The 27,345-nt window shown below is 34.0% G+C and overlaps 1 protein-coding gene across 1 annotated transcript in view; it reads right to left on the bottom strand.

Annotated features, from left to right (window-relative positions):
• Nucleotides 1-3,712, bottom strand: part of LOC150110409 (uncharacterized) — a 143,674-nt gene extending 139,962 nt beyond the window's left edge. Inside the window, exon 1 of the mRNA XM_090393556.1 lies at nucleotides 3,351-3,712. Coding sequence (XP_090249682.1) covers nucleotides 3,351-3,399 — 49 coding nt within the window. The 5' untranslated portion in view covers nucleotides 3,400-3,712. The remainder of the gene's footprint in view (nucleotides 1-3,350) is intronic.
• Between the last annotated feature and the right edge of the window lie 23,633 nt (nucleotides 3,713-27,345).

Below are 27,345 nucleotides of genomic sequence, written 5' to 3'. Positions count from 1 at the left end.
TTCGCCACGCTATCGATTTTACCAGAAATTTGGGAATTCCAGCTGTTGCTGCTTAAAAAACCTTTCTCTGTCTTTGCTCACCTAACAGTGGTCATCGCTGAAAGTTTCCAGATAGCGATCCGGATGTAAATTTATATTATTAGACGTATTTTCTTCAGGAGAGAAACAGAAGTTGTAGTGCAAGTACCGATCGTTCATTTCAGAGTAACAAATAACTGCCAGTCTCGGGCACAAGAAAGCCTATGGTTCAGAACAGATGCATTTCTGTGCAAACGAAATTTGACTTTTTTTTATTCTACGCTCGCGCTTAATTCATTTATAAGGCAATAATAGTAAAAAGGTGTTTTTTTTTTTTAAGTCCTTTAGATTGAATGTTTGAGAAACGTTTTTCTTTTACCTAGGACAAAAGCTGAGGACTAGTAAAATAAAAAAAAAAGTGAAAATATTCAGATGGTTTTACTATCGCTTTACTGAATAACTCGCTTGGTTGCTATGGGTAACATTTGATAACCTGCAGGAAGACACCACAATGGAAGAGAATAAAAAGCCTTAAAACGAATCTCTTTCTCTCGTGTTTTTTTTTTAATAGTTTTATAGTGAATGGAGTCGTAAAAGGTATTGGCACTTGATCGTATTTCTTTTCTTAGGACTCATAGTGAACTAAAAAGTTCTGGTTTTCATCTGTTTCTTCTGATAAAACAAATTTTCAAGACAATCATTATTATTATTTTTTTTTGTTAAAAGTTGACTTTCATTCAAGGATCTGCTGTTTGGTATGTTGTGAGACTCAATAAGTTCTTTAGTCAGTGCGAATCAATCACTTTTGATTTCCCTGAATTCACAACAATTTTGAATTTATCAGTTCGCAATGCAAAAAAGAAAACTTACTCAAAAAAAACTTTCTCCTTTGAAATTCAAGCGTGTTATGATTCTGTGCGTGAAAGGGGAAGTGCAGGTACCGTAATACTAACGTAATGACAAATCTTCGTGATTTTGAAACTGATAATTAAAATTTAATTACCAGGTTCAGATGGATACACTTAGCATAGAAGCGACTTGACTTTTTTTAATGATAAAAGCAGTTGGAAAGATAAATAAATTGGTGAAAAATTCAAATAACAAATAACGATATGAGAAATTTCAAATAGTATGCAATCATTCAAAATGACACTAAGTGCTAGCAGAATGGAAACATTCTCCTTGACTGTGGGATCCATGGGGATAATTCGAGTTAACAGCTGGCTTCGTGAGTATCGAAATAACTGCGATTACCATATTAGTGATCGCTAAGCAATCGGTAACCTTTCAGGTGAAGAAGTTGATTATCGATGACTTTCTTCATTGTTTGATGTCAGATGAGGGAAATGGGTCGATAGTTTGGTGGTCAATATTTACTCCTTTTACGGGATGGACTGAATTTAGTCATTCTTCCGTGCTGTCTCCAAAATGGAAGACACATATAAGCGCATCCATAGACGGGCTGAGTATTAATTTTGGAGCGCAAACTTCGACCATAGTTGGGGATACTAATTGCGTGAGGAGACTTGTTGGTATCCATGCTATTAAGAATTTTTTTTTTATCTTTTCAGTGAAAGATCAGAGAAGCAATAATATGTGCTATTCTTGGTGTATGTTGAAAGATGATCCTTAGACGTCCATATAGTAATCGGAGAGAACAAGGATACCAGGAAGTGAACTTTGTGTGATGTTACAATGGTAGTTCACCTTGAATATTGTTATTATTAAGGTGTGTTATATTTTCTAGCAGTTTCATCCATAAAAGTTTGAAAAATACAGTATTCTAGTAGTATTATAAATTTTGGTTGAAATCAATATAAGAGAAATATTTTTAAAAAAATCGAAATCATATAACAATACATTTTTTTTCTTTAATTTAATATTCACTAATGCGATTTTTTATTTTTTGATTTTGTAGACAACAAAACTCAGAAGAAATTTCTCACTGATTTTTCGGCGTAATGTTTAATAGTTTCTGAGATATTTTATTAATAATAATAAGAAGGTACTTTATTTTTTCACCTTTTCAGTTTTAGATGCAGTTATCTCTCGTAATTTTCAGAAAATAGACCCATTATTAAGGTGTATGAGAGCAAACCACAACTTTATTATTGTTTTATAATAAAACGAGTTTTTAAACAATCAACATTTCTTTGATTTTTTTTTTATTTCAGGTCAATCAAATGGTTTAAATGTTATTCTCATCAGAATCAAAATTAATCCTATCAAAATTAATGAGATGATTTTTTTTTTCAAATACCATTAGCAATTTTAGTATCAGTGAATATTATAATTTTAATACTAAATATCGTTATTTTGCTATTCTGTTTATCATTCTATTTAATTCTGTATAATAATTATATATTAATAATATATGATAATAACATATGCTTGACGAAAGCTAGTGATCCGCACATTTGCAAGTCAATATATGAAACTAAGTCCAAAACGTTTGCCATTGGTTATTTCGAAGAATATTGTTCCATACAAACTTTGCCGATATCAGACATAACGAGGTTCTGTTTTACATTATTGCGCAAGTATATTAACCCATCGGATAAGTGTAGCGAAGACTGCCGCTATTAGCTGATTTATTTATTTATTTATTGCAATGTTGCACAAGTGCATTCTTTTATTCTGTTTTGCTGGATCATCCTTGGGAAATGTAAAATTAGAAGCATCATTGAAAATTAACATAAAAAGGTAAATATTGGCCGTTGAACATCACGGTCACACGAACTATGATGTCAGAAACTATGTGAGTTGTGAAAATTGTAAAGAATGCTTCCTTCTCCTAACCGAACATTGCACACTACACCACTTTGTTGTTTGCAGCTACAAGTGTAAGTCTACTAAAAGGGTGGAATTCTGGGAGAAGGCGCCCGTTCAATATCTTTAACACTTCGGGAGTTTCCAACTTGCAGTAGATCTATAAGCATGACTCCACTACACGACCATATACACAGACAGAAAACAGAGAATTCCACTATAACTAGCAGTATTAAGCAGTTTATATATTTAGTTGTCTTTCGGCTAGTGTTCAGTTACAATTTCTGGATGGTAACAGATAGTCTTATTAATGTCACGAAGATATGATTTCTCCAATCCAAGAATATTTTTAACAGAGAACATCACTCTTCCTATTTGGTTAGCGAACTCTCTGAAAACCCCCACTTCATTTATAAGTAGATACATCGCGCATGTCCAGAGTTCAATCGCTGACCGCCATTCAAATCTTACTCGTGCAAGTGAAAAACGTAATCAAAACAAACAAATAATCAAAGAAAAGAAAGAAAGAAAGAAAGAAAGAAGTAGAAAAAGAGTCCACTTACTGCTTTCAGTCTTTTGTGTGTTCCTTTTCCGGTCGTACTTTGGTGCCATTTTTCCGTTTTGCAATCAGATGTGGAGTGTCATTTAACACGAAACCAAAATCCAAAAGGAATGAAGAGGAGCTCGCAGTACTGAAACAGGAGCGAATGCAAGAAGACAGAGACGGATGCACGAGCTAAGTGCTTGCGTAAGCGTGCAACTTTTCTCCTCTTTTTGCTTCTTTTTTTTTTTTTTTTGCTCTTTCTGGTCTCGTAGAACCTGCAAAATGTTCTGTTATGCAGAACGTGCTTCGAGAGCGGGATGCACAAAAACAAGTTGCGAGAGGGGGGGGGAAGAAAAAAAACTTGTCCGCCAAAAATGCGTGTTCGCCTGCAAGATCGGCACCGCCACTAAAAAGGAAGCGTACCTCAGCCGACAAGTTACCCTTCCAATCAAAAAGGATAGCCTAGCAATCGCCGTGTGCGCAACATTGGCGTTGTGTGTGCGTACAGTGGTGACGTCATTTGCCGATCTCACTAGCAGCCAGCGCAACGCGATCGTCTAGGTAAGACTTTCTTTTTCCCTTTCGCTCCAGTGAACCCTCCCGGACTGTGTCACTCCGGTACGTTCTTTGTTCGACTTATTGCCGAGATTTTGGTTGCAATTCTCCGGCCGGCAGAACTAATGATGTGGATCGTGTTGCAGCTGCCGAGTACACCTTCTTGGAAGGGGAAAGCGCGAATGCTTTTCCCTTCATTTCGAGTTCATCTCTCTCTCTCTCTCTCTCTCTCTCTCTCTCTCTCTCTCTCTCTCTCTCTCTCTTTCTGTCTGTCTTTCGCACATCTCTCTTCTCATCTTCTCACTTGACGCGGAAATTCAACTACTGTCGCAGGCGAAACGAGGTCAGCGAAATTAGTCGGCTGCTCACTGAAGCGAATTCGTCTCGTTTTCGCGTTCAAGGAGGAAACAAGGCACATTGTTCTAAGAATGGACTTACGAGTCGAGATTTTTACAGTAGCCAGGTGCAAGTGGCTATTCGATTGTATTAGTTATTCTTATGACGTTGGTTATTACTTCGGTCTGTCAATGTCTCGCGTTTAGGCAACATGTGGTGTAGAGGCGAACTAACACCACCGAGTGTATGGAGATACAGTACATTTAACCTTGTCACAGAATTAAAGATAGTCGCAGCGAGTGAGTGCATTTGGCAGAGACGAAATGAGTCATATGACACATATAGCTGTGATAAAGATGCTGACAGAAATGTACAACGATGAAGATGGAAAGCTGGCGTTATTAAAATAAAAAAGTAAAAAAAATAAGAAGAAGAAACACTAATATATTACGCTTACACTGAATGAGAATTTATGATTGTGGGATTGAAGATCGAATACTTGCATATAAGTTAAAGAGATCGAATAAAAAATAGAATTCAGTTTATGAGTTGAGTTTTTGAAATATGAAGCGGTAAAGATTTTTTTTTATTTTAATTACAGATCGTCGAGGTTTTTTTTTAAAAAATGCAAAGTATTTTTTTCTAAACATCAGATATATAAATCTATAAATGTCATTTCGTTGACAGAGTTGAACGATGCAACAGGTATTGGAATAGGAACTCGACACACTTATATCGATTAAGTAGAAAGGGAATTTGTTGGTTTTGTTATTATTCAGAATACTATATATATATATATATATATATATATTATATATATATACAGGGTGTTCGGGATAAATTTGACAGTTTCGTAAGGAAAAAGAAAATCTTCTTTGTATCTATTAAATTTAATGAATTGACAAAAAAACATTACAGGCAGAGTTAATTACAATACTATCAACAAGATTTACTCAAAATAACCACCATTAGCATCGATCACAGCTTCAATTCTGCTTCGGAACCTCGAACAAGCTGATGCTACAGTCTCCCTGGGAAGGGCCGCAAAAACTGTTTTAATTTTATCCATTAACTGGGCTTTTGTATTACTGGAAGTGCGATTGGTGTCTTTTTCAACTGCGCCCCATACAAAATAATCCATGGGGTTAAGGTCTGGGGAGTTTGGAGGCCAAACATTTGGACTGGTGAAGTCGTAGAAATTGTCAGACAACCATTTTTGACTTTTCCCAGAGGTGTGGCAAGGGGCCGAATCCTGCTGCCATACATACGGCCTACCATTGGCTACCCTTGTTATCCAGGGCTTGACTACAGTTAGCAACTCCACGAACAAAGCCCGAATTCCAATGCCAGGGTTCTTCAACACCTGTTCCTGCAGATTTGCGAGGAATTCTGCTGTACGAACGCAATCAGATCGTCTGCTAGGGATCTTTCTTCTTGCTACATCCTCGTAGTCACCATTGCAAGTCTCTAGTTCATGCCTGATTGTTTTTACTGTATTCAGGGAGCATTGGGCAGCAGTCGTAATATCCTTATTTTGATGGCGGGCACGAATCATCATGATACAAGTTATTCTCTTCCATGATTCAGGTGGGTTCCAGCTATCCATCCTTTCTGACATCTTGTATGTGAATGAAGAAGGGTCCAAACTTTTAAATGAAGAGAAGTGTGTGTTAATACATGTAACTTACGGAAAAATATAATTAATTATAAATATGTCAAATTTATCCCGAACACCCTGTATATATATATATATATATATAGAGAGAGAGAGAGAGAGAGAGAGAGAGAGAATCTCTAAAGGAGAGTTGGAATTAACTGATTATCAGTTGACCCAAATTCCGCTTTAACTGACGTGAAGAATGTTTTACTCACTACAATGAGTAAAAAAAAGGAATTATTTTAGCTTTTTCCCCATTTTTACTGTTAACTTTAAAGTTTTTTTTTTCCATTGATAATGATTTTTACTTAATATGTGCATATTATGAACTTAAAACACTTAATACAACCAAAATGTATAAATATCAGAGCGACGTTTATCTTCTATTCTTAGCATAACTGACATTTTCGGTTAGCCAACCACCCTCCTGACCCATTCAGTTCACTTAAAATTGGAATTCGTCTATAATTTCGTTCATATTTAGAATTATACTTCATAACGTTTATTTAACAATGCAATAAAATCATTTTTATCATAGAAAACATTCTAATAATTGTTAATATAAGAAATTTTTAAAATACAATACGTAGGATTTGAAAAGTACAATAAAATATTTTTTGGATAATATATAACATTTAATTCAATAGGTTAACTATTTATGATAAAATTTTTATTTACTATTGAAAAAATAAATAATTACATACATACATAAATACTGTGAAATAAATACAAAATAATACGAAATAAATAATACAAAATACAAAATTTTTACACTGAAGTTCTAGCTTCGTATACCGCAATTTGACCATTACTTCTTGTTTAATGTATGAGTAGAAGAAATTCTTACTGGGTGTGGAACATAATGGATTCTGAATTTTCCATTGTCTCCATTAAGTTTTTACTCCCATCCTAATCCTAATTTACGCTCACGCGTAGACCGACACATTTTACCATGTGGACATTCGCAACCGAAATCCTACGGAATAGGTTGGTTATTCCTTATTCCTGGAGGTGCCCTGTGTTTGTATATGCGTGTGTGTTCACGGGACCGGTTTGCCTGTTCTGGAGGACGAAAAACCCGAGTTTCCGGGTGAAAAAATCCCCTACCTCTGTATGAGATCTGCTTACTTACCTTTCGTCGAAACCAGATAAAGTTCCTCACGTCACTGATGGGAATAGAAAAACTGCATAGGAAAAGAATATGTCATAAGAAAGTAGTCAGGAGATCTAGTCATACGAAACTTTTCATACCCTTGAAGAGACTAGTTCTGTTTGTTTATTGAGTGAGTTACTGCTTCTTTCTTCTAGATGTCGTTACTCAATTAAATTGACATTTTCGCTTCTTTCTAGAAGTGAATTTTCAATTTATTAAGCAAAGAAAATAATGAAGTACATGCGAGTGGAATTGCTTTTGCTAATTTATCATGACTTTCATAACTTTGAAATTAGTAGCAGCCGCTGTAATCACGACAATTTCGAATTTGTCGGTTCGTATGACAAATGAAAATGTCACGATATCATCACGGCTGATTAGTTCCAGAATTTCATAATTTGGAGTAACTTGCATGGTACTTTTCTTCTCATATGGATTTTTTACTGTTGTGTATTTTATGAAGTAGATTGCAATAATAATAATAATAATAATAATAATAATAATAATAATAATAATAATAATAATAATAATAATAATAGTATTTTTTAATTCAATGATTTTTTATTAAAGTTATGATTGCATATTTTGCATTTACAAAACATGTTGTTCTAGTTTTTTTTTTTTACAGGGAATTTTGTACAAATTTTTCCGTTTTTTGTATACTGTGTTAATAATAGTTACTATATATAGTAATTTATAGTTTCCAATTGAATAAGATTACATTTTTTTCACAGCATTTATAGTATAACAGTAATTTATATATATTTTACAGTTTTTGCATCCTCAAAACTTTTTAATCAACTTATCTAAGGATGACACCGGTTAGTTTTTTTTATTCATTTGAGTGCTGTGTTGGAAGTAGGCTGATGTTTGGAAGGTCAAATTAATGATCTGAAAGGTCTCATCAAAGTGAAATTGCAGGTATATTCTGGTGTTATTGCATCTGTTTTGATGGTTCACATTCATTTTTATTGCGGTCTTCTTTTTGAACTAATTAAGAGACTTTGTTTTCCACTGTGGCAGTCTTTCTATGTCTTCTCTGAGCTTTTGATTTGTATTGGCTTTGAAGTTTGTAACTTCCTCAAGAATATCTTGGCATCTCTTATCCACAAACCATCTGTTTGCTAATAATAATAATAATAATAATAATAATAATAATAATAATAATAATAAACTGAGTGGATAACGATTCAACTCTAAAAACACAGACTGTCGGCTCGAATCCCACTGCGGACATAAATGCTTGCTAATGTCTTGAAGTGGTGCGTGATTTTCACCGCCTGGTGTGAAACCGTTTCCTTACTTAATCGAAGCATTAAAATAACTTGGAAAAAAGTTTCATGTTTGATCTCTAGAGTAGGATACCAGATTATTCAATTCTTGGCACACTCATGTACTGAGGTTACAACTTTTCAAAGTCTTCGTAGGTGAATAATTAAAATAAATGGAGTCAAATGAATTATAAGAATGATTAATTTGCCAAACACAATTCTTCTCTTCTTCTTCTTCTCTCTTCCATCATCTATGTGGATGATGACGAGGTCGAATGAAATCTTTCCACTTCTGTCTGTCCAGGGAGACTCCGAACGATTCTGTCCAGTTTGGTGTCCCTTGCTGTGATTTGGTTTTCAGGTCCTGTTTTATTTTGTCTATCCATCGAATTCTAGATCCTTTGGATCTTTTACCTTCCATCGTTGTATCCAGGGCTTTAGATCGTAGTCTTTCTGTTCCCATTCTGGTCACATGGCCAAACCATCGCAGTCTTCTTTCTTGGAGTTTGTCTATTATTGTTATTTCTTGTTTTAGTCGTTTCCTTATGTCTTCGTTTCTTAATCTATCTAGCAGAGATACTCTAAGTAATCTTCTTAGCCAACCCATTTCAGTAGTTAATAATATTTTCTCTTTAGCCTTTTTGAGATTCCATCATTAACTTCCACAGAGGAGTATTGGGAGTACCATTGTTTCATAGATTTTTACTTTTGTTACTTGTTTGATGTCGCTTTACGTCCATATTTTATTAAGTCGTCTAAATGTTTGGGATGCTTGACTGATTCGTCTGTTTATATCTTTTGTAATTTCACCATTGTACTCAATAACTCCTCCAAGGTAGGTGAAGTTTTCTACTTGCTCTAAATTCTTACTATCAATTTCAATTTTCAGATTGTTCTTTTTCCTATTTGCATAATTTTTGTTTTGTCTATATTTATGTTTAATGCAAATTGTATACACTCCTCCTTTATTTTATCAGAAATTGGCTGTATATTTTCTTCTGTGTTTGCAAGTAATGCAATGTCATCCGCAAATTTTAATTTTGTTACATTTTTCCCATATATTTTGATTTCAGATTCCATTATTATTGCACCATCACATTTAGCTCACAAATACCATCTGTTTGCTATAGATCTTGAGGCCTCTGGTATGTTGGGGGGGGGGGGGGGGGAGTTTAAAAAATACCGTCCGGGTAGAAAGGGTTATACAGTTAAGCTAATTTTTTAGAGATAGGAAAGATCACACTTTTTACTTCTCTCTTCCCTTGAGTAACGGAGTAACATGATAGATAAGATATCCAAAATATCAAGAAAACAAAAATTACTTCTTGGTAATTTATGTGACCAAATTGCATGATTAATTTTTAAGGATAACGTGTTTCAAGCTCTTTTGCGTACTCTTCGCATATGAGATAGATATGCTTTGTGGCAATTGTTCCCAATGTCAGTATAATTTCTTTCCACACGTTAAGATAATCGCCTTCGATTTCTAAACGTCTCTTCATTTTTTTTAAAAAAAAAGCTCATTAAGTACATCCGTAACTTTTAAAAATTTTAATTCTTTTCAGTGTCATTTAATAAAGTAGTTAGCGTGAAAATTGGCGTATTCAAATAGCTGTCGGAAGGCTGAAATGCACGATGAGCGCACAAAAGTGTTAATTAATATGATAATGAAGACCAAACTGGTGGAGAACTTTTAATTTTAATGGAAGAAGATATCACTTTTCAAACGAACTTTTCTCGAAGAAAAGAACGAAAAAGAACGCAAAGAAAATGGATGATCGGTTTCGCTGTAATTAGAAATCTCCTAGTTTCAAAGAAAGATGGTGCACAACACACGAGCTAACTATTCACGTGCATCCAAGTGTGAAATACTTCATCAGAATGGCTATTGCCAACAATATTGAGATCTTTTTTGACATTGTTACTAGAAACATAAAAGAACTGAAAAGTAATTTGCCCCATTTTATCCAGAAACTGTTTATGACTAATATGCGATGTTTCCGAACTAGGTCAAGTGCAAAAACACATTTCTTATGAAAAAAAAACAAAATTCACTTAAATAGTTATTTCATTCCTCGTTTATTTTACTATTCAAAGAATTTTACTATATATTTCAGTAGTTTTGTGTTCTGAAGTAAATTAAGGAAGATATGCTTTTTTGGAAGAACAGTGTAAAAGATTTCAAAATAGGTTAAGTTCAGTGACTGTTTGTAATAATTCAATTTCAAAGGCGTGGATGATTCCTTTAAACAATATGTGTACACTTTCTAACAAATGCATGTAATTTATTTATTAAATAATTCTGAATAGAAAAAGACTAAACTGTCATTGGTAATGCAGAGCCATAAGTTTATATGTGATGAGATCGAATGTACGGTCGCTGGTACTTGGCATTACCGAGCTCCAACAAATTCATCTTAAATTATTTTTTAGTTATTTTTTTTAATTCGAGAATATTGTTGGTCGGGTACATTGTTTATATGAGGAGAGGTGAGAAATTCAAATCCACAACGACAAACCGATTTTTTTTAAACTTTAAAATTAGGATTTCTCAGTATCTTAAGATGTAGTTTGCTTGATATAAAGAGGATATTAGAACTCAGAACTTGAAAAGAAGACCTGACCAATATTCATAAAACAAGTGAAAGTATAGACGTGATACGATTTTTTTATTCTCGAAATTCTGTATTCTTTTACTTGTGCAGATTTAACAAGTTAGTCTGAGAATGTACAGTTGATAGGCATATCACAAAGATGCTGCTTCGCTTTCCGCGTTACAAATCTGACCCGAACGTACCTAAAAATTAACAAACATGTAACATTAACAAGTTAGACAATATTTGTCTAACTTCCCTTAGTAATAACTGAAACTAATTGAGTTATATAAACAACTTTGACTTCATTTTACATACGTTTATATTCTTGTCTGAATATCTTAATTTTGAATGAATTTTCTAAACACGATGTACTTGGATCCCAAGGCATTTATTCTGAGGATGGGAGAAGGGTTCTTGCGAATTGATTAACTGAAGAATAAAATACAATGCAACATGGTTTTATGTTGCATTTATAATTACCTGCGTCAGACGAATCTGATAATTAAAACTTCGCAATAAACAACACTTGTGCAATGAAATATCTCTTAATTGTAACCTATCTAATAAAGTAGAGTCCATTCTTAATCTCTTGAAAGTAATTTTCAGCCTTGTAGAAATTAATAATGCAACTAAAATTGATAAGAGACTGATACGGTCATTGATAGAATAGAGTCCATTCGACTCTGTTTACGTAAATCGTTTGCTAAATTATTATAACTCATGAACTCTTACAAATTCAGTTCTTGAGCACGAAGCAAATGCTTATTGTCTTATTGCTTTCATTTTCTTAATCCATCAAAACTTGAGTGAATTTCACTAGTTGGGTATCGCCTCATGTATGTCACAAAGGAAAGAAAAAAATGGTATTTTCTGTCATTAGTAACAGAGTGGTAGCAATATGATTCAGGATTGATTCTTAATGCATACCGTTATTATTGAGGACTGGTCCATTTAAAACATAATGAAAAGCCGAACTGAGGCACAAGGTCATTTCAAAGAAAGGTACTTTCAGTCAAAACGCATCTGGGTATTGTCCTACGTATACAGAATTCTGGTTAAGAAATGAAGAAATAAAAGCAAAACATTGGAACATTAAAATATGAAGAGGAAATCAGATAATAATGATGTCGGCAGCTGCAGTACTTATTTGTATGAAATTCTTAATTTTTTTCTTAATTTAGATAAACAAGATACAGAAAACTGCCTCGTCCTTCTGGATTCTGAAATTTTAGGAAGTTGTTTAAATTAATTTTGTAATTGTTTATAATTTTTATGAATATGAGTGTACATAATGTTAAAACAACAACAACAAAACTAACTTTAATTTTTTTCTTCTTTAAAGTTTTTATTTAATTTTCTGTTTTTCAATAGTTAAATATTTAATGAAAGACTTGCAGCTAATTAACACTTGATATAAAGATGTATAAACAGAATAACCTTAAGTCATAAATAACACTAAATTCGAACCATACATTCCACGTCTATAACATAACACTGTGATTCAAATTTCCTGTTCTTCTACATGTTCTTTCAACATCCCAGAGGTTTACATATTCGTATTTTATATGCTTTTACATCTTTAGAAATCATATGGGAAAAGATAAAATATCTCCTGGTGGTGGTGATGTTGTTTCATTTTGCTTCCCTCTGTTATGAGTAATTTTTGCAAACAACTTGAGTATTTCGATCCATATATTTACTATCTTTAGTTTTAGTAAGTACAATTCTGTGAATTTTTCTGCTACTCTCACAATGCCCACACTATTTTCTCATAACCTAAGGGAGCAAATCTATTACTAATAATTTAGAATCCAACTCCTGTATACCGAAACATCTTTATAGATGGAATTGTTAACCCCGAAAGAACATTTCTTGGGATGAAACGTCACTGATTATCTTCCGATAATTCTGAATGGTCAGGATTATCAGAACATATCGTTTATGGTAGGATTATAACTTGAGGCATCTCTTCTATCTTGTTTTGCTTTTTGGCTACACCTATTCGACAGATAAATTAAGGAAGCTATCAATGCTCAATATTATAATTATTATAATTTAAATGAGATTTTAACCGTACACAGACCACTACAGAATAATTAGTGAGTGATCAAATGTCTTACTTATACAAAATGGATGACACATGATATATTCGCCGATTGTTTCGTGAATATTTTTTTCCATGCTAAATAGTAATACAAAATCGATTTCTTGGAGACTTCATTGGAAGATTTCCTTGATTAAAATAATATTGAAAAAATCAATTGTCTAATTTGACAGTGTTTTATACTAACAAGCCAATAATTTCAGTAATCTATTGATTAGAGACAGAAGTGGTATGGAAACAGAACAATGTTTGTTCTTAAGAGCATCCCCAGATGACATAATCCTTGTCCACCTGCGACAATGAATGTTGAGTGTATCCTTAGAATACACGAGAAAACAGAATAGTTGTCGCATCCTCAGTTTAAAAATTTTAAATAAGAAAATAGACAGTGAACTTCAATAAATGAATGGGGTAATTTAGGGGGATGATAATCCATAGAAAGAAACAAATTAGTATTTAGCATTGCATTCCTTTGATTAACTGAAACAATAAGACTACACTTTCGAGTAACAAATCTGAAAAAAAAAATTAAGACAATTTTCTTGCTTCTTCAGTCAAACTCACTTTTTTTCCAGTAAAGGTGCCAACTTCCAAATGCTAAAATAAAGAGAAAGAAATCACTTTATCAATTGATTACTACTACTACTACTACCGTACTTATCCGCTATTATTAGCTTATCACAGATTTACAATGTTTCTTTGGGAGATTGCTTTTAAAAGTAAGATAATCACAAAGAATTACACCAGCAGGTGGGAAATGAATTTAATCTCCGGCTGTTAGACCACAGCCCGTCATTAGAAGGTTTAGGTGACTCGAAGTTATATGTTTCATCTCTGGAACGAGGTTTCCAGATTATATAAAAATAAATAAAATACAAAAACCGTAAAAAAAATAATAAAAAAAATACACAAAAACATTCCTGGCTTATCCACGATACCCATATGCTATAGGTTACAACATTTAGTGAGAGGGAGTCACATTAAAAAATCAGTAATAATAACTTTATATCCATAAATTATTTAGAACAGATACGATCTCGTTATTCACTGGTCTGAAGCAGTTATGTTCTTAGTCATTTCATTAACTGTCATCATTACACGGTTTTGAATAGGGCATCTCTCATGCTTCTTCTCTGTGTTGCTATTCACTATCCATCGTTGCTATTCCGTTCGAATAAGATATATTACTGCCTTTTGTGTCAGCACTAATGCTGACAGATATGTTATTATCCAGGAAAAACTGTGCGTGAGGTATTTAGTTCGGGAACGAGTATCAGCGGCTTTCTTTTTCATCCTATCGCATTCAGTTTGTGAGGAAGAATCCTTTCCACATCTCGAAAACTTAGAAATAAAGTAGAACTATTATTAAAATAATGGATGACCTGTCATATCAAGTAATTTTGAGAATGAAATTCATAATTTAATCAAAATTCGTTCTTACTGAACATTCATTCCAACCTTTATTTATCTATTTTTAGAAATTAAATTCGGTTTGAACTTAACTATGCAATCCTGTCGTTCTCATCTCTTTGGTCACCTTCTGGTATTAATCCAGTTTTTGAATTTAATTGAGGAGTGCCGTAACTCTAGTCGACGTCTAGATTCCTAGCCAATATTAGACGAAATATGAAACGTATGAAAGCCAGGAAGTAGGTTTATTTTAAAGTAGACTATTCTGTTCTTTACGAAGCGGTTGCCATTCATAATCCCACTTATCACACTTAAAAATATAGGATAATATAATCATATGCAGGTGTCATGAAAAAAACTTAATTAAAGCGAAATCTAACTCATCAAATTTTACAATTTTGTGTTTTTCTCCATCCATCATGGGCAATCATCAAAAATAAGGAACTGAAAGAAAGATCTCGCTGCATTACGTACACATATTAGAGTTAATAGGTTGTGACGTATTCGTAAATAACAATAAATATTGGTGTGCAAAGAATACTTTCTAATTGCGTACATGGAAAAGTAGTAATGCCTCAGTAATATTTTTCTAATGTCGTTTCTAGGACCGACAGATTATCTGTCAGTCCTGGAAGATAGTTTCAAAATACCACTGTGTTCATATTTTTGCTTGCTCTAATTGTTATTGGTTTTCCTTTTACTTAGCAGCAGAGTATCTGTAAGAATATTAACCATCATAATTTTGAAACAATCATGACCTTATTTTTTATAAAAAATAATTTCATAGAAGCATCCATAAATATCAACACCGAGAGATTGTTATTATTATGAAATATTAAAAAAACTTATGATTACCACAAATTAATTTATTTTTATTTTTATATTTATTATTATGATTATCGCAAAATTTATTTAATAAAATTAAATAAATTCCGCAAATTATCTTTATTAAATTAAATTGCAAGCACGTTTAATTCTCTGTAGGCTTCTCTTGGTAAAACACATTAATTCGTATGGAAAGAATTTTGAATTTTATCTATTGGAAAAATCACGTGGGTTTGGATAGAGAAATGAAATGATATTACATCAGTAATGATTAAACTTCAAAATATCAAAAACATTCCATCTGTATATGAATAAATAACTCTAGTAGTAGAAAGTACGCGCGGTTAGCTTAGTGGCTGTGCGCTTCGCAACCTGGGGAAGGAGTGTCCTAGGTTCGATTTTTGTCGGAGACGTGAGGAGCTTAAGGATCCTCCTCAGCCATAGCAAAGTTAGCCGGTCTTGGGCGTGGACAGCAGGTTTTTTTCCCCAGTTTATCCTGGGGTTTTTCATCCCGCAAACAGTCAAACCGGACCCGTGAACATGCAGGATACAGACATAGGACATATATATACAAAGACAGCGCCATCTGTCTAATTTACCGCCCATTAGACATTCATGGCTCAGCCATGAGTGACCCAACGGTTCATTAAGGACTGTGGGAGAGGACAGAATAGGATAGTAATAGAAGTAAGAAATGAAAATAAAAATAAACTACACACACACACACACACACACATATATATATATATGTGTGTGTGTGTGTGTGTGTGTGAAGATACCAAGAAATTTTATACTTGGTTTTAATCCTTTTCCCAAGTAAGCAATATATTTCGCAATATATTGCAATATATGCAATATATTTTGCGCGTGAAATATATTCTCTTCTAAGCTACTTGTATATAGAGGCTAATGACTTTGTAATGCAATGCATCATGGATCCTACTGATGAGACCTCAATAAAGGTCGAAACCGTTCTGGGTAGTGGCCCTTCCTATTATGCACTGCATCAAACACTCCAGAAAGGGGGGGGGGGGTGCTTTGCATTGTGGGTTATATATTAAGACAGGTGATATGAAGTCATTAGCCTCTATATACAAGTAGCTCAGACATGAATATATTTCACGCTCAAAACTTTGTTTTGCTTACTTGGGAAAAGGATTAAAACCAAGTATAAAATTTCTTGGTATCTTTAACGTATAACACACCCATCTCTCTCTCTCTCTCTCTCTCTCTCTCTCTCTCTCTCTCTCTCTCTCTCTCTCTCTCTCTCTCTCTCTCTCTCTCTCTCTCTCTCTGTATATATATATATATTTTTTTTTTATCATAAGTAAAGTGTTTGCATTACAAGAACCGTAGGGATATATGAATATTTCACAAACTTATTCATTATTAAATTCACATTTTGTTTACTGTAGATAAGAGAACACCTCCTACTCCTACTTTTCAAGAAATGCGTTTAAAAACCCTTTAAAATGATCATTCCTGTTCCAAGTAATCTTCTTTCTGTTTTCTAATGAGCGTGTTGGTATTGTTCGTACAAATGCCGTAATTCTGTTATTTTCTTCGACATTAGAATGCTACGTGAATGGATGTTGTTAGAAATCAACTGGGAATTAATTTTTGATATTAGTAATCCCTTCTCCTTCTCTTGTTGAAAGCAACCTTGTTTTCAAGAATATTTTTAAAAATACTAATATTACATTTATTTAAACCCGATGTGAATAATCTCTCTGTTTCCTTTCAAACTGTAATCCAACCACGATCCACTTTACTATTGGTTCAAAAATCTTTTGTGTGCTTAGATTTGTTATGAATAAAGAAAAATAAAATAAAATAAAAATAACTTCGTTCAAGAAGACAGAGAATTAAATTTATACTCCGGCTTTAAGATGCGACTGTTGCATTGAAGTAAGAAGATCAGAAAAACGGTATTGTGCGTGTCAAAATAGATATTCTACTGCGTATCTTATCAAAGACATTATTAGCAAGGGGGGGGGGGAGAAGAAGAAAGGAAGGAAGGAAGGACGAACAGAAAACAAAAAGCTGTGTAATGCATTCCCAGGTGGCGAACACTTGTAGCAAGAAGAAAGAAGGATAAGAAAACAGGGCGATGTGCGCTGCCTCACTTAAGCGCTCCGCCTGTTAACCTTGTTTTGAGAAGCATTAATGTCACAGGATGGCTTTAGTTGGCAAATAAGTAATGAGAAGAAACAGTTTTAGTAAGCGAAGTCATATTATGAATAGACAGTTCTTATTCAAACAGAGCAACAGACAAATGGATAGCACATGGGCTGCTTCCCTTTGGGTTAAAAAATAAAATAAAATAAAACGACGGTTTGCTCTAATAACGTTTTAAAATAGGTAGGGGAGCAAGAGTTACTTCCTGGCATGACAATGCAGTAATGCAGGAAAATGCTTTTATCCGAAGGTGCAATTAATGATAAATAAAGACATCAATTAAAAAATAAACTCTTTAATGGAGTTTTAATCCACAAAAGGAAGTAAGTAAATTTATTCCAATAGTAAATAACGTTTACAAAGCATCAGTAGGAAATTACATTTTGCTTAAATCTTATATTTATGTTTTATATTTCATATAAACGAAAAGTAGGAATTATTTTTCGAGGATTATGTTCCGATTATCTCTAGAAAAAAGTTGCTCCTCCTTGCACGACTTCAATTACAATAGTCGCTGTTCCAATTTTAATATGTTTTAAATATGGATGACTTACCATAGTTACTAGTTTATATATCAGGATTTTCAAAACCTACACCAAGAATGAAGAACTAACTATTATTATATATACTTTAGTGTAAATCTGGTGTTTAATTTTAAACTTTAAACTAAGTGTTAAAATTTAGTGTTTATTTGAGACAATAACTGGGAAACAAACTTCAACTCTGGCCATTTTTTTTTCTTTATGGGAGGAAAAACCGTGCCAACACTAGAAGACCGGCTAATTCGCCTTAAGGTGAAAAAGAAAGATGTGAAAAAAGAAGTTTAAATCTTCTTCACATCCCAGACCTATTCAAACGTCTATCCTGCAAAGGACCCTTCCATCTTTGCTGTTATTTTCATCTATACTTTCGATCATAATTACTTCAGAATTAGACTTTTCTTGGAAAATACTCACATTCTATAATTCGAGTGCAAACTTCCTTTTGATGGAAATTATTCCTTACGCAATGTTTATTTTAAAATTCACTTTGCTTTTCCACTTTCCATGGTATGGTTTTTAAACTATGATATATATTTTATCTTATTAATGTTCAAATTGTATAATGATAATTTATCCACCGTTTGTTAAATTTTATTTTATTTCCTTTTCTTTATTTATCTTTTTGTTTTATCTTGGATTTAAATGTCTTATAATTTACATCATACAATTAGATAATTATCTGAGACAATTAGATCTTAAATAATTAGTACAGGCCTATATAATTGATTTCATTTTGAATTCTTTATGCAGAGCATCTCTATATGGGGAAAAGAAATAAAAAAGTAAACAACGATGAATAGACATGCTTCATCTAAGTTACTAAAGACTTTCTGCCGGCAATGAGATTCGTTCATTTTGAATTCGAAACAGCATTATATCACAAACACATAGTTATGCTTTCAACTGAGAAAGCTTATAATTATCTCGGCTATTTCGCCTATAAATAACAATTATCCGAGAGACAGCGGTGCCACATATCATCAGATACCTTTCTGATGGTCTATGGTTTCAAATTAAGGAATGCAGATCGAAATTTTATGGATTAATTTATGATTCGATCATAATTGCATCTAGCATATATTTCTTCCACCAAAATCTGTAAACCGCTAGTACAAATGTCATTAGTATTAGTACTCTGGATTATGATAATGGTTAAAATAATCTGGAAACCTAACTGTAGAAACCAAACTTGAGTGTTTTACATACCACTTGAAGCCCAAAAATAAGGTTAGTTCCAAGTAATGCTGTTTTAGTTGATCATATGGGTCGCTTCGTTTATGTTTAATTTCTGTAAATAGTCGAATAGCTTCTTTGAAATTGCACAAATTCACCGATAACCATTGGGATGACTTCGGTGTGTGTAAATCACAGCCAGCTAACTTCGATTCCCAGATCTCGAATTTTTTTTCAGTTCTTTGTTGTTAATGTTGTTATCACTGGGTACTGCAATATAAATAATCCAAACCTGTCCATATTCGACAATTGTAATGCGAAGCCTATTGTTACAAATGCCGATCAGATTGTATTCCAAAGTCCCAGAGAATTTTTACTGTTTCGTTTTCCAATACTGTCTTTATTTTATGCTGCCACCATTATCAGAAATAAGGAAGCCATATTTGTGGCATACATGCCAATGAAACATTTGGGCCACTCGATCATGGCGGTATTTATAATCAGTTCGAGCTATTTTGCTGCAGGCACTGATTAGATGTTCTACAGTCTCATCTTTCTGATCGCATAATCTGCATTTGCTCTTATTATTGATGTTCAAAAATTTTGCTTTAATTGCATTAGTTTGTAATGCCTGTTCTTGAGCTGCTAGAATAAATTCGTCTGTTTCCTTTTTAATGTATCCGTGTTGTAGCCATTGCCATGTCTTGTTCACGTCAATTTTGTCCTCAGTATCTCGAAGAAATTGGCCATGCAAGGGTTTATTTTTCCAGCGCACTTATCGGATATTTTGTTGTTCCTTTTTGTAATCGGATTTGTTTCCTGCTGCTTTTAGAAGGCCCTCTTGTGTACTCGCTTGAAGCATTGGCTCAGAGCTATTGTCGATGTAATTTCCTAAACCAATTTCTTCTTCTTCCACAGTGTGTCTCACTTGCAGCAGACCCCGTCCACCTATTCTCCTCGGTAGGTACAACCGGTCCACATCACTTCGTGGATGTAATGCATGATGCATAGTCATTAGTTTTCTAGTTTTGCAGTCTAGTTTGTCCAGGTCTTCTTTTGTCCAATTTATTATGTCAGCTGTGTATCGGATCACTGGTATAGCCCAAGAATTCATTGCTCTAATTTTGTTTATTCCATTTAGTTTTGTTTTCAGAATATTTCTAACTCTTTTGATGTATTCTGATGCTGCCTGTGGTTTAACTTTCGAGTGGAGAATATCATTGGCTTCTAATATTCCTAGGTTTTTATAGTGTACGTCAGCAGAAATTACTTTTATATATTTCTCTTGATCAAAGTTAAAATTGCTAGTGTCATTAATTTTTCCTCGTTTAATAGATAAAATTGCTCATTTATCTAAACCAAATTCCATTTTGATGTCCCGACTGAAAATATGAACTGTGTTCAGTAAACAGTCTATTTTCTGGGCCGATTTTCCATATAACTTGAAGTCATCCATATACAACAGATGGGAAATTTTAATATAACGTTTAGGAATTTCATATCCAAGTTTTGTTTTCTTCAAAATCATAGACAAAGGTATCAAAGAAATGTTGAAGAGCAATGGTGACATAGAATCACCTTGGAAAATTTCACGTTTAATGCTAATATCTCCGAATCGCGCATTATTCACTATTAAAGTTGTTTTCCATGATTTCATAGAGCAGCCAGAAACGAACGTATATTTTGCTAATTCCAAATATTTTTAGTGATTTTATGATCTTGGAGTGTGGGAGGGAATCGAATGCTTTCTTGTAGTCTATCCGTGCCATGTTTAAGTTAGTTTTTCGTCTTTTTGAGTTTCTGAGAATCATTTTATTAATAATGATCTGTTCTTTTGTTCCTCTTGATTTTTGAAAATTGTCTTTTTGTTCAAACGGATAAATCTGATTATCTGATAAGTGGAATTTGATATGATTGCAATGAACAACTTAAGCATAGTTGGTAGGCATGTTATTGAACGATAGTTATTTGAGTCCGTGTTCTTATCCTTATCTTTCATGAAGAGAAAAGTACTCCCAGATATCATCCAGAGCCTGAGCCTGACTGCAACAAATAATTAAATGGTTCTGCCATTCCATCATGTAGACTGGTTAGATGCTTTAACCAAAATCCGTGTAGTTCTTCTTTGCCAGGTGCACTCCAGTTTTTTTTTTCATTTTCTAGATTGTGAACTGACCATTTCTTTTGTGATAATAACATTTTGCATTTGTTTTTGTTTCATTTCTGATTCTATTGAAGCTTCTTTATTATGTTCAATAGGATTATCCCAGATTACCTTCCAAAAATTGAGTGTTTCTTCTTTTTCTGGTGAACGATTATTTGTATTTCTATTTCTCTGGAAAGACTGAAAGAAAAGAACTGTCGAAATTGCATATATTTTACATATTGGTTTTATTCTTGCTTCATATATTTTAATTTTCTGTGCAGTCTCTATAATTCTTTGTTTTAGCTCTTCGGTAAATTAAGCAATTGTTTTGTTGAGCAAATTATATATGTTAATCATTTTGTTTTTGATGTTATTATTTTTCAACCGTCCTTCTTTAAAACTCTTTAAGTTGCTTAGATCAACTCGAAGCCTGTTGACCTTTCGTTCTAACCGGATTTTCCATGGTGAGGATTATTTCATCCTCGGCTTTTGATCTTGCGGTTTGCAACAAGCTTCACGGTAACGATATAGACTGTGCTGTATAGGAGATGATTTGTTTCCTTTACACTGTCGGTTATGAAGGTTTTATCACAGCCTTTGCATCTAAGAGAAACTATTTTAGCTAGGATTTATGTAAAGCTTTTAATGGTGGTAGTCCTATACGGTCATTTATGGAGTTCGTATGTTCTAATATCCCTGGTTTCCTTTTATACTTTACTTGTGTCAAAACATTCTGAGGTATGTTGTCAGCTGGATGCTTATTTAATTCAATTCCAAAGTTAGATATAGCTTCCTCCTGATGATTTTCTATTACTGAAGCTGTTGCTTTATTACGTAACTCTTGCAGCTCAAGTTCAGTAAATATTTTGTTATAGAAAATTAAAATTTCCTTAAAAATGAAATGTAATGACTTTTCTTTATTCTGTTATTGCAGATTCGGGGAATTTTTGTTTCCAAATTAAATGCATACGCTTTTTAAAACCCCGGTTTTCTGGTGTTGATATGCAAAAATATTTCATAACTTCTCTGTTTAATTCTACAGTATATTTTTACGTTTGGTTTTTTCCGAACTTGCCAGTCGCTTTTCGGCTTCCTGCCCTGATTGCCTAGAAAGGGTCCTGTAGCCCACTTGTCACCTGATTCCCAGGATCCCTAACGTCTGATGCAGCCCTTGACGACCTGGGCGTCGACTGATCCGGTATGGATTTCTTCTTGCTTTTCACTATTAAGATGGGGGTTGGAACGCTGTTAGTCTGGCTCCTCAGTTGAGACCTGTCTGACAAGGGTAGCTCTGATGGTAACTATGCTACCGCTAGAATAGCTCTCAATATCACTGAAGCACGCAACCTCCACCGCCACGACAAGGCCCTGCCACTTCGGGGAAGGGGGTATTATTATTATTATTTTTTTAATGAAAAATCTTACTCGCTATTCATATAAGATTATTAAATAAGCACATGTAGGGCACTTTTTTTGCAAAAACAATACTTATATTTAAAACATATTTAAATTGGCAAAGGATCTTGCATGCATTATGTAACTGTTCGTGTGTGAACAATATTTCACCCAGTAAATGATTTTCAATGGCCCACTTACACTCTGAATTGTGTTTATTCTCATGCTCCCTTCTAAACTTCGAAAGTTTTTTTCCTGTAAAAGCTGTCGATGATTTTTTTATTTGTAAATCTATGCGAAGAAAGTTTGCATTTGAGACCTTTTCGAGCTCAGTGGATAATATTAAGAGATCAACATAACTGTAGGAAGAAACTGCATCCATCTATAAGCTTGCTGCACCAACCGAGCTTTACGAATATCCTCAGTACTCTAGGGCATCAACTTAAGAGATTCCGCAAACATTCCACAGGTACTTTATCAGAAGTGGATGTGATAATTGAAGCAGTTCCACCGTTTGCTGTATGGTAGAGAGAGAGAGAGAGAGAGAGAGAGAGAGAGAGAGAGAGAGAGAGAGAGAGAGAGTCCCACTGCACACTCCAGAGAAGGTCAGCAGGATGGAGATCCGAAATGAATTCATTACGATTATGTCGCTATTATGTTCCTCCAACTATTCTTAAATGCAACGTACGTGGCACGTTATCTTGTTGGAAGTGTCTATCGCATGAAGGATAAATTCTCTTCAGGAATTTATCCTTCATGATTGACAAGAATGTTCAGGTAAGCTGTATCCGCCGTATCACTCACAATCATGGCCTTACATTGCTGTGATTAAGTGTAATGGTTTCATGGCTTTACTTTGTCGATATCATAATATTCTATTTCGATCCATTTCAAATAAAACAACCCTATTGATCACGCCATGAAGCTTCATTTTTTTCAGTTTTCTGATGAACAGTGCTAAAACGTCTACCTTAGCAGCATTTCTTAGTGTTTTGTTAGATAGAAATAGTGTTCTCAATGGTTATCTTCTCTCTTACCTATTCGGAAGTGTCAGACACATTTAGATACACTTCGTAGCAGCTCATGATTGTCGACGCGACATTTCACCAGTTATAGCATCTTCATTGAACTTTACCATTCTGTTGCTCTTTCTTCATTTTCTTCTTACATTGATCAACTGTGTCCCTCTACGTGCGTCACGTTGAAATCATATTTTCACTTTATGATATCATGCTCGATAAACACTGATTTACATGAATTTCCAGAAGAGTAACAATTTCTGTAATATTCTTATGACCTGTGGCTTTACTTATCTGGTATCATTGACGTTGCCCAAGTCACGACTTTTGAAAGTTATATTACCAGTATTTTTACCATATAAAACAGCTGGAATTGTGAAATAGTTCATTAATTACTCATATAGTTTCGTCAAATTCACGTGTTTCACACCATCAAGAGAAAGAAGTGATCATCATCATCATTATCAATTTCCTGAACACGTCCCCGAGGCGTGTTCAACTTACTATGACAGCACTATATGATTACGTTTACATTATTATCAATCTCCCATCAACAATTTTCTTCCACTTGTGAGCACTCCAGTACTGTCATATCTAACATTTCATTCTTCTAGTCACTTCTGACTAAATCAATCCACTTAGACATTGGACACGCCACTGGGTCTCTTTCCTGCCATCTTGGCATCAAACATCTGTTTTGCTAACCTTTCCTCACTTATTAGCTCTGCTGACACATTCTTGCATTCTAATAATACAAGCCTCTTTCTAATATATTCGTTTTAATATGATTCTGTCATTAATGATCAGTTCACTCAGCTAATTTTTTTCAGAACCCTCATTTATCATATCTGTGGTCACTAGTCTTTAATCAAGCGCTTTATTTCTAACCCAACTCTCAGATGAATAACTTAAAACTAGTTTAAACACTGTCTTGTATACTGCTAGTTTGGTTTTGACTGATTTCTCTTTAGTTCCTTATAAGTTTATACAGCTGGCTACCCGCCATACCAGTTTTGCTTATTTTGTTGCTAATTTCCAGATTTAACCTGCTATCGTCACTAAAAACTGTGCCTAAATAGCTCAAATATTTTATTTCTTCTATAGGGTCTCCATTCAGGATGCATTTGAAGTTTTCTATGCTCCTGCCTATTTTCATAGTTTGGGTCTTTTTATTGCTGATTTTCATGCCAAATTTGTTAGTCAGTTTTGTTAGTGAATCCAGGAGGCTTGCACTAGATGTGTTTAGGAGTACAACATGATCTGCATAAAGCAAAAAGCTAAGTTTAACATATGCAATTCTAATATCAGGCTTGGTGCCACTTTCTTTATAATGTGATCCATATAGATGATGAATAAGAGTGGAGATAATGTGCATCCTTGTCTTACCCCTGATTTTCCATCAAACCATTTTCCTGTATTTGCTCCGATTCGAACTTCAAATTGACAACTTAAATATAGACTATGTATTTCTCTGTATAATGTTCCATTCGCCCCATGTAATTGAAATGTTTTGAGAAGCTTTTCTCCGGGCATCTTGTCGTATGCCTTTTCCAGATTTACAAAATTTAAGTACAGATCCTTTTCATATTCCCACGATTTCTCAAGTGAAAATCTGATCTTCACAACTTCTATTTGTACTGAATCCAGTTTGTTCTTGTCCAAGTTTGTCTTCTACAATTTTTCTCGACCTCATTTCAATTATGCTTGCATAAATCTTACCTGGAACATTTAGTACAGAAATTCCTCTGTAATTCTCACATTCAGTTTTATTCCTTTCTTTATATATGGATACCATGACAGCTCCACTCCAATCATCTGGAATTCGACCTTCTGACCAGGCTCTCTGAATTATGCAGTGTAGCCACTGTAAAACTTTTACACCCCAATACTTAAGCATTTCTGGTCGAATATCATCTACTTCAGTTGCCTTTCCACATTTCAAGTCTTTGGCGACTTTTTCTACTTCAATTATTCATATGTACAATTCTTTGAATTCTTCTTGGAAACTTTATAGTATAGTTTTGTCACTGCTTGGTTCATTTAACAGTCTTTCAAATTATTACTCATCTAGGATACCCTTATCTTCAGTTTTCATGTCACCTTTATCACCTTTGATTCCTTTTAGAGTATTTTTACTTCATTTCTAAGCTTATTCAATAGCCTCTAGAACATTTTGCGACCTACTTGATATTTATTTTCTACATTCTGACCAAAATATTCCCAGGACTTTTCTTTAGATACTTTTACATACAGCTTAGTTCTCTTACATTTTTCTCGGTATTCTGTTAAGGAATCTTCCAACTTATTTGCTAGGAGATTTTAATATGCTGTCTTCTTTTTCAAGATTCCTTCTTTAACCTCTTGAGTCCACCATGGTGTTCTTATTTTTCTATTCTTGCAGAAAACTTCACCATATATACCTCCCTAGCTCAATCAGTCAAAGTCTTCTTTCAAGTCTGCCACTGAGACTCTAAGGTTTGGTTCTTGTTATAAAATTCCTTTCATTTTTTTCTTCAGTAAAGTTTGTATAGCCGAGTCTACAACTTACTTGTAAAATCTTCTCAACTTTAATTCTTTTTAAAACTTTCTTTCATACTGTTCTTTTCAATTTAACATCCATTTTTATCTCGCTTAGTACTAAGTAAAGGATTCGAAATTGGAAGTGACCATTACTTAGAAAGATGTGAATAAATTTAAAATAACAATCAGATTTCATACAGGTAACGTTCAGTGTGAAATATTTGAAAACGGGAATAACAGTGGAAAATGCGCATATCTCGCGAAGGTATTTGCTGATTCGTGGTCTTCCGTGAGCCACTGACAAGTGTTTTTTTTTTTTTTTGGGGGGGGGGGGAAGTCGTGTTTAATGAGAGAATACTAGATTTATGTAAAATCACCGCTTGTTTCTTGTTGCAATGTTGAGAATGTTTTATCATTTCAGCTGATTCATTGAATGCTTTTGAGAAAAAAATGTGTGAAGCATTTCGGTTTGTTGCCATAGTCTTCTTCTTCTTCTTCTCTCTTCCATCATCTATGTGGATGATGACGAGGCCGAATGAAATCTTTCCACTTCTCTATGGAGAGTCCGAACAATTCTGTCCAGTTTGGTGTCGTTGTCGTGATTTGGTTTTCAGGTCCTCTTTTATTTTGTCTATCCATCTAATTCTGGGCCATCCTTTGGATCTTTTGCCTTTTATCGTTGTATTCAGGGCTTTAGATAGTAGTCTTTCTGTTCCCATTCTGGTCACATGGCCAAACCATCGCAGTCTTCTTTCTTGGATTTTGTCTATTATTGTTATATCTTGTTTTAGTCGTTTCCTTGTGTCTTCATTTCTTAGTCGATCCATCAGAGATACTCCAAGTAATCTTCTTAGCCAACCCATTTCAGTAACTAATATTTTTTTCTCTTCAGCCCTTTTGAGATTCCAGCATTCACTACCATAGAGGAGTATTGGGAGGACCATTGTTTCATAGATTCTTACTTTTGTTACTTGTTTGATGTCTCTTGACTTCCGTATTTTATTAAGTCATCCAAAAGTTTGGGATGCTTGACTGATTCGTCTGTTTGTTGCCATCTTGTTCGTCTGTTGTTGCCATAGTACTTGATGTTTGGTTTCAGTTGCACCTGCCTGTTGCCAGTTCTGATGTTTATT

The sequence above is a fragment of the Typopeltis vanoorti genome, chromosome 1, assembly GCF_054136105.1.
Source record: "Typopeltis vanoorti isolate ZY-2024b chromosome 1, IOZ_Tvanoo_1.0, whole genome shotgun sequence".
NCBI lineage: Eukaryota > Metazoa > Arthropoda > Arachnida > Uropygi > Thelyphonidae > Typopeltis > Typopeltis vanoorti.
Note: the sequence above shows the minus strand (reverse complement) of the source record. Positions and strands in the feature narration are given on the sequence as shown.